At 39.1% G+C, this 8,369-nt stretch overlaps 1 protein-coding gene across 1 annotated transcript; it reads left to right on the top strand.

Moving 5' to 3' along the window:
* Positions 1-950: 950 nt before the first annotated feature.
* On the top strand, positions 951-8,369 carry cmtm8b (CKLF-like MARVEL transmembrane domain containing 8b). Its single transcript, XM_041794046.1, has 4 exons — positions 951-1,082; positions 3,005-3,178; positions 3,333-3,452; positions 5,898-8,369. The coding sequence occupies exons 1-4, from the start codon at positions 951-953 to the stop codon at positions 5,982-5,984; spliced, it is 513 nt and encodes a 170-aa protein (XP_041649980.1). The 3' UTR covers positions 5,985-8,369.

Here is an 8,369-nt window from a genome sequence, read left to right as displayed (position 1 = left end):
CAAACATTTTAGACACATTCAATGAACTCAGGTGATCACCATTTCACTAACTGTTCTACAAGCACCAACTGGCCAGACCTCTGTTGAATTAGGTCAGTCACTGAAAAGGGGGTGAATATTTATGCTGTCATTTGTTTTTACCCGACAAGTTTTTATTTAATGACATTGCTTTGTAGACATCTGTTTTCACTTTGACATTAAAGAGTTTCTGGTAGTTTTTTGTCAAGTAAAATTATATAACTGATTTATAAAATCAATAGAAGGGTAAAACATCTAAGGGGTGAACACTTTTATAGGCACTGTGGTTATATAGAAGTGTTAAATTGATAAATATGCAGCAAAGTAGACTTAAATGATGTTTTGTCATGTTCCTAATCTTGCAGATTTGAGTGGTGATAAGTGCAAAATTAAATATTTCATCCTGACATATCAGCACTTTAATATTCATAAGAGTGTTTTAAAGGGTTCTGCAATTTTCTTCTTAGTTGAGAACAAATCAGAGATAAGAAAACTTTGGAGACTGTCAGATTTATGAGACATCATGAGACATGGGAGCTCAGCCTGTATGGTTTAAGCCCTCAGCACTATAACTAAGGCTGGACCATGATTGATCCAGCAGTAACTCTAAGATTATTATCAAAAAGGGAATTTAAGCCTTCTCGGAAGGAGAGAGGTGGTTTGCCTCCTGCATCCTAAGCTATCAATCTCTATCAGGACTAAAGCTCTCTCTAGAGTGAACATTTGTTTCCTTTTTAAAGACCTTTCTATCCAGTGAGACAGTAATGAGGATATCTAAAATGCTGCCATAGTTAATTTGTAATCTAAACACGGTGTTATGAGTTCATGGTGGGGGTGGGGGTGTCCTTGTTGGAGTCAGGGACAGGAACATGACTTCCTCTGCAGCAGCAGCAACAATCTGAAAGAGCACTCTGTCGGACTGTCAGTTCACCATGGACAGAGCCGCTGTGGTGACGAGCCCCAGGACTCCAGCAGCACCTGAATGCAACATCTCCACCTCCACTCTGGCCTTCGACCAGCACTTCACCACTGACATTAGAGGAATACTCTTCTTGGCCGAGATAGTAAGTGTAAACGTGTTTCTGTGTAGACGTCATACATCTTCAGCTGCTCAGAAATATCAGGATATCACAGCAAGTTACATTTTGAACATCAGTTTATTTTCACCGAGAGGTAATTATTTGACTTATTATTTGTTCATCTATCAAAGATGTCAGGAGAGATGAAGAGCAGGCCACAGATATGTGAGTTATGTGAACGTGTGCTTAGCAGGTGCAGCAGGTACAGGCACACCTAGAGACCACAGACAAGTTTGCACGTCAGCCTCTACAGGAGGACATTTGAGGTCAATGGGAAACAACTGTTTGAATAATGAGTAGACTTCTCTCTCTACTGAATGGATTTGAAATCTGTGAGAGTATTATAAGGTTAAATCAATATCACTGTGATCACTTCTAGCTAATGGAGCAGCCACGGAGACAGAAAAGCATTTTTCCTACAAAAATAGGAAGTTAAACTAAAACATCAAGAAAATCCATTCATCTTCCTTTCTCTCCCTCATTGTGTCTCTTCCCTTCTGAATCAGCTGAGGAGGAATCAGGACAGGCTTTCTGTAAATACAGTCTGGCTGGCAGCCATGCAGAAGCTGTGCAGGCTAGAGTGAAGGAAACATGACTGAAGAGTTTTAAAAAGAAGAATCTCATTATGTGCAGACTTTAAACCTTGATTTCACGGTAAAAGTATTTAAGAAACTGTGAAGTTATTCCATAAATCAGCATAACTTACTCAGAACCTAATAAAAGATGTACAGTTACATCCCAAATGAACACAATTTGACATATTTTTTGCAAAATGTTTGATCAGCTGATGGCCTCTCCTTTTAAAAGAAAACTTGACTTTTAAACCACAAGTCACACCAGAAATGTTTTCTCTGTGTGATCAAAAAAATTCCTCAAAATCTTTTTGCTGTGAAACAGGAAGGGTGGATGTCGGTTTGTGCTGACAGGAAAGAGATTTGGTTTCTCACCACAACATTTTGATGAGGAAGACATGATGCAGTTATTCTGGAACAAGGAAAGTAACTTGTGAATTAAAAAAATAGTTACACAGTGTGTTTTTTAAAACACGTGCACAAGAGTTTGGCAGCACAAGTGCAACCTGTGCCCTTTTCTGAACTGTGCACTGATAGAAAGCTGGATGGTCCCACTCCTCTTAAGTCTAAAACAGTGGTGTTTCTAGATTGTGCTCACGTAAGGCTTCTTCTTTGCAGGATAGCTTTAACTTTTATTTGTGTATGGCTTGGAGAACTGTATTGACAGACAATGATTTCTGGAAGTGTTCCAGAGCCCATGCAGGGATTTCCATTACAGAATCATGCCTGTATTTAATGGAGTGTCGCTTGAGAGCCCAAAGATCATGAGCATCCAGTGCTGACCATCTGCATCGTCCCTAACTATTGTACTGTTAATCATGTCCTTAAAGGATGACTGTGTTCTGTTGCCCTGAATTTTGGTTAAAGGAAAGACAAAAGGAACCTAACTGATTTTTGGCCTTCATTACTTTTGTAGCAGAATTGTTATTTACTGTAGGCCTTAAATATAATTTCTCTACCCTGAGATTTTAAATAATAGACTTAATCGTCTGTCTGGCGCCTAGTTAACTTAAAATATTAGACATATTTCTGGCCTTTAGTTACACTACAACTTCCTTCTTAAGTAGTTTTCCTTTAATTGGGCTCACCTGGCAATCTAATAATCACAGGTGTCTGAGATTGATTTCAGTGATCCAGAGAGCCCTGAGGCACAATACCATCCATGAGTTTAACTGAAAAACTAAAAATTGAATGTTTATGACACTAAAATCGGTCAAGAGTGGTAGCCTTTGTATGTACATAGGCATGTGCTTTATCAGTTGGCCATAAGCAAACCAAACCTCTCTTCACTCTTATTTCCGTACTAAATCCCTCTCCTTTCCCCTCCTCCTGCAGGTGTTTGGTATGTTGGTGTGGATTCTGGTCGGGGGCACAGACTACTTTCTCCTGCCTGCTCTCTGCTGGGTGATGTTTGTTTCTGTCTTGTTCTGGGTTCTGACTTTGTGTTTGTTTGTTATTTATCTCACTGGAGTCCATCACAGGATACCACAGGTCCCTTGGACTACACTGGTAATGCACATACAAACACTTACACTTAAAAAAAAAAAAGATGTGCCGTTAACTCCTTTTAAAAATGTTATTTTTTATCCTCAGCTTTGTGTTTAGTATAAATGCTCTCTTTCTAAATGTGTTGTCTTTTTATTTGTGTGTCTCTCTCCTTCAGACTCTGTGCCTGAACTGTAGTGCCACAGCTCTGTATCTGGTGACAGCAGTGGTGGATGCTATTTCTGTCCACCAGGCCATTAGGGGGCGACACAACTACAACTGCTGGGCAGCGTCTGCTGTAAGTTATAATCTGTTGACCTACAGAGAAAATAATCATTAAAGAAATTAGCAGAAAGGGCTTAAAGTGATAATACAACCCCAAGTCCAAAAAAAGTTGGGGTGCTGTGTGAAATGTAAATTAAAACATGAGAAATATTAACTCCTTTTGAATTTGATGGCAGCTATACATCTCAGAAAAGTAGGGAAGTAAGTAGATGAAAAGTAAGTGGTACTAATGAAACACAGCTGAAGCTTATCTCCGATTCGGTTTAGGATTTTCATGGAAAGGATCTCGAGGCGCAGCCTGGGGTAAGAGGGTTTCCGGTTTTGGGGACTGTTTGCAGGTGATGGGGTTCTGTTCTGTTGCAGCTGAGTGCAAAGCAGCCAGGATGAGAGTCAGCACCTCCAAGTCCAAGGCCATGGTTCTCTGCTGGAAAACAGTGGATTGCTCCCTCCGAATGGGGAATGAGTCTCTGCCTTAGGTGAAAGAGTTCAAGTATCTTGGGGCCTTGTTCGGAAGTGAAAGGAGCATGAGATTGACAGGTGGATTGGTGCAGCACCAGCAATGCTGGACTGCTGTGGTGAAGAGGGAGCTGAGCTGAAAGGCAAAACTCTCCATTTCCCTGTCAATCTACCTCCCAACCCTCAACTATGGTAATGAACTCGGCGTAATGACTGAAAGAATGAGGTCGCAGATACAAACAGCTGAAATGAGTTTCTTCTGGAGGGTGGTTGGGCTCAGCCTTAGAGATAGGGTGAGGAGTTCAGGGAACTAAGAGTAGAGCTAATATCTCTTTGCATCATAAGAAAGCATTCTTGGTTTGGGCATCTGATCAGGATGACTCCTGAGCGCCTTCCTGTGGAGGTCTTCCAGGCACATCCAGCTGGGAGAAGTCCTCAGGGAAGACCCAGAATGCGCTGGAGAGATTATACTTCCTGTCTGGTCTGAGGATACCTTGGGATCCTCCAAAAGGGGTTGAAAAGTGTCACTGGGGAGAGGAATGTCTGGGTTGACTTGGATTGACCCAGAAAATAAAAATGGATAGGTTAATTTGAGACAGGTCAGGTGACACAGCATTAAAAACAGGCATGATTCTGAACTAGAAATCCCTGCATGTGCTCAGGAACACTTCCAGAAATCATTGTCAACACAGTTTGCCGTGCCATCCACAAATACAAGCTAAAGCTGTTACGTGCAAAGGAAGCACCATACATGAACACAATCCAGAAAAATCATTGTCTTCTCCAGTACAAAGGTCACAGGGTCAAAATGGAAAACTGTTCTGTGGTCAGATGAAACAAAATTGAAAATCTTTTTGGAAACCACAGACGCTGTGTCCTGCTGGCTGTAGAGGGGAGGGACCATCCAGCTTATTATCAGCGCACAGTTTAAAATCCTGCAACCCTGATGGCACGGGGTTGCATCAGTGCCTATGGCGTGGACAGCTTACTCATCTGGAAATGTACTACCAATGCTGAAAAGTAGAAAGAGGTTTCAGAGCAACGTATGCACCAATCCAAGCAACGTCTCTTTCAGGGAAGGCCTTGCATATGTCGTCGAAAATGCTAATCCACAAACCAAATCACAACAGCATGGCCTCACAATCTGGCAAAGAAGATCAAAGACTGTTGAGGAGATAGAATCCAAAATCAGACATGAATGGGACAACATTCCTCTCCAAAAACTCCAGCAAACTGGTCCCCTCACTGTTGTTAAACAGTGTTGTTAAAAGAAGAGGGGATGCTTCACAATGGTAAACATGGCCCTGTCCCAACTTTTTTTGGTGGTGTTGCTGCCATCAAATTCAAAATGAGCTAATATTTATCACAAAATGGTAAAAGTCTCAACATCTGACATGTTGTACATGCTTTTATGTAAATGTTACAGTGAATTATGAGATTTGCAAATCATTGAATTCTGTTTTTGTTTACATTGAACATAGCAAGCCCAACTTTTTGGATTTGGGGTTGTACTTAAAATCTCTCAAGTAACGTAAAAACTCAGTAGTATTAATGAAGTAATAACCAAGTATAATGTGGACATATTCCACATAATACTCGATCAAACATGTTAAACTATCTGTCTGAAGGTCGTGAGGCGTCCCAGATGCGGCCCTGAATGTCGCTCAATATAAAAGACATTGATTTTCAGTCGGCACACAAAGTCTGCCACTTATAGTCATGTTAGAAACATGTAGTCTGACCTCGTCACAGAGGGGCTCAAGTTAAGATAAGAAAAAACACCGACGTATGTTGTTATTGAGTGTGCCAATTTCTCTAAATGGCCATTATCTATTAATAAGTAAATACAGAAACTGAACAGGTGCAATAAAGTAAACTTAAAATCAGCCTGTTATTCTGCACGAAGCTAATTTTACCTGTTAAAACTAATGATTTTTCTTTTCCATTGTCCCTTTGTCTCTTTTCACATCCTTGTTTTTCCTTCTGTTTTTACACTCCCCAGTTCTTTGCATTTCTGACCACACTGTGCTATACAGGAAGCAGCTACCTGAACTACTGTTCCTGGAAATCCAAAGAGGAGGGACGATAATATCATCACATGCTGTTTGAAAACAACATCAACAACACTTCTCAGACTTAGCCTGAAGAATGTGTTATGTAGATCTCATGTGTTATGAGTTATGGAGATCTACCCTCAAACCAGGAAGATGCTTCAGTCTTAAAATAAATTAACAAGAACAGAAACTATCAGCTGTCTATCATGGAAAAGAGGCCGGCTTTCTACATCATATTATTTAACTGAGAAAAGCCAAAGAAAGTTTAGTAAATGAAAGATGCCGGTTGAAAGAAATAGATATATTTTTAGGCATTTTTTTCTATAAGAGGAGATTAATAAACTTCCAATCCAATAGTGACACACCTATGAACTGTCTCATTTATAAAAGTATCTCAACACATTGGAGAAAATGTGAGATACACAACTCAGCTGAGAATAACACATTGGTTTGAAATTACATAAAAGATGCTACCGAACAAGGTAAAGTAAATTTAGAAAAAGGCCCTAGGAAAGGTGTTTTTACCAGGCTCATGATGTTTCACCCTCAGATACCCTAAAAATAAGTCCCACTCAGACTCCTTGTTTCCAAAAATGGACACGATATATTAACTGCAATAAAGATATTATTCATTATAATCTTTCCCTCTTATTTTGCATTACTCTTTTCATCAACACTACACCTGATCAGAAATTTTAAAAAGCTGACTAATTTTCAGGGATTTAACCCTCTAAATACCAGTTTCATAGCATAGAATCTCTTTTTAGTGTGAAAAAAAAAACAAAAATGGAACAATTGTCATGCAAATTGAAATTCCTAGAAAGGGGTTATAACAGCCTTGGATATATCAGTGATGAGCAGCAACTTTGATACCTATTCATTGTTATTTTTTCACACAGTATAATTTAAAAAAAAGAAAAAAAAAAGAAAAAAAAAAAAGAAGTTATACTCCTAATGTCCAAAAATGGACACCATACATAGAGGGCAAAAAAATTGCCCTTAAAATTTTCCCACCTTTCTTGCATTATTTTTTATCAATATGAGACCTGATAAACATACCAAAGTTGATTAATTTTCAGGAATCTAACCATTTAAATGCTGAAAACCCTTTCATTTTCTGTTGAAAAGAAAAAACATAAAAAATGAAATAAAAAAAAAAACATGCAAATTCAATTTTCCTCAAAAAGGTTATCACAGCTTTGGATATGTCAGTGTTGAGCAGCAGCTTTTACATTTATGCATTGTTTTTTTAAATATATATATAATAAATTCAAATGAGAAATTACATTTTGTATTTTCTTATATTATCCGTATGTATCAGAGTATGCAGAATTTGGGGATAATACTTTCCAGCATCCTAGGCATGACATAGGTTTCCATCCAAGCGGCATCTACTCACAGATGTTGCAGCTACAGCACCTGTGTACACAAAAAACTTCTCAAAAACAAAGCCAGCGTTTGTTCTGATTTCCTCTGCAGCTTCATCTTTGTTTCCCTGTGTTTTTTATTACTTGAGTGAGGTCATATTTAGGTGAGTGTAGACATTGTGGGGTGCTTATAATGATGATAAAAAAGGTGTGAGTTAAAGCGAGCAGGTTTGACTCTATAGAAACACAGTAAAAACAAGCTCTTCACACTGAGATAGCAGCCAGATCATGAGCATACAGAAGCTGTTCTTTGGGTGTTCCCATCCATAAAATAAACACCTGTTTGAGTTTTTGGCTTGTTGTCATTTTGCTGCTATGCACACCCTGTGTTCCAGTTTCTGTAAGAACATCTGGTGATTGGTCTCACGTTTGAAGGAAGTAATAATAATGATTGAGTCAAAGAAGCTGGACCTTCTGCATAGCAAATTCAGGTGACTGGAGTAAACTCTGAGTGAGTTCAAATCATCTCTATCTGAATGTACACGTGACACCCTGCAATAAACTGTAGAGCTGAGTTAAAGTAACTCTTTTGTGGTAGTTGATCCTCTGACTCTTATCAGGAGTTAAAAGTAAAATCTTACAGCAGTAAAAATAATACCCTCACTAAGAGTAAAATTAACTCTAATCTTTAGTTTAACTTATGTTATACCATGGTCTTGGTGAATACTCGATTCTGATTGGCTCTGGAAATTCCATTGGTGTCAATTAACTTCTGATATACGGACACCTTTCGAACTTCTCAAGTAGTTCCAGTCAAAAAATTCTCTTCACTGTTCCAAATTAAAGCGCAGCAGCCGTTAGCCGTTACTGCGCTGGGAGTAACTATAGCAACCTGAAACAGTCATATTTTCTGTGCAGGGAGTACAACGCTGCCAGTCTAAGAAGCCTATAGACCGTCATCAACCGTCACTTTACTGACATAAATCATTTTTGTCTCTTTCACCCCCTCTCAGGAGTGGCCCCACAGACTCAATCCCCATAAACCTTAACATG

Source organism: Cheilinus undulatus, linkage group 8, assembly GCF_018320785.1.
Source record: "Cheilinus undulatus linkage group 8, ASM1832078v1, whole genome shotgun sequence".
Classification (NCBI taxonomy): domain Eukaryota; kingdom Metazoa; phylum Chordata; class Actinopteri; order Labriformes; family Labridae; genus Cheilinus; species Cheilinus undulatus.
Note: the sequence above shows the minus strand (reverse complement) of the source record. Positions and strands in the feature narration are given on the sequence as shown.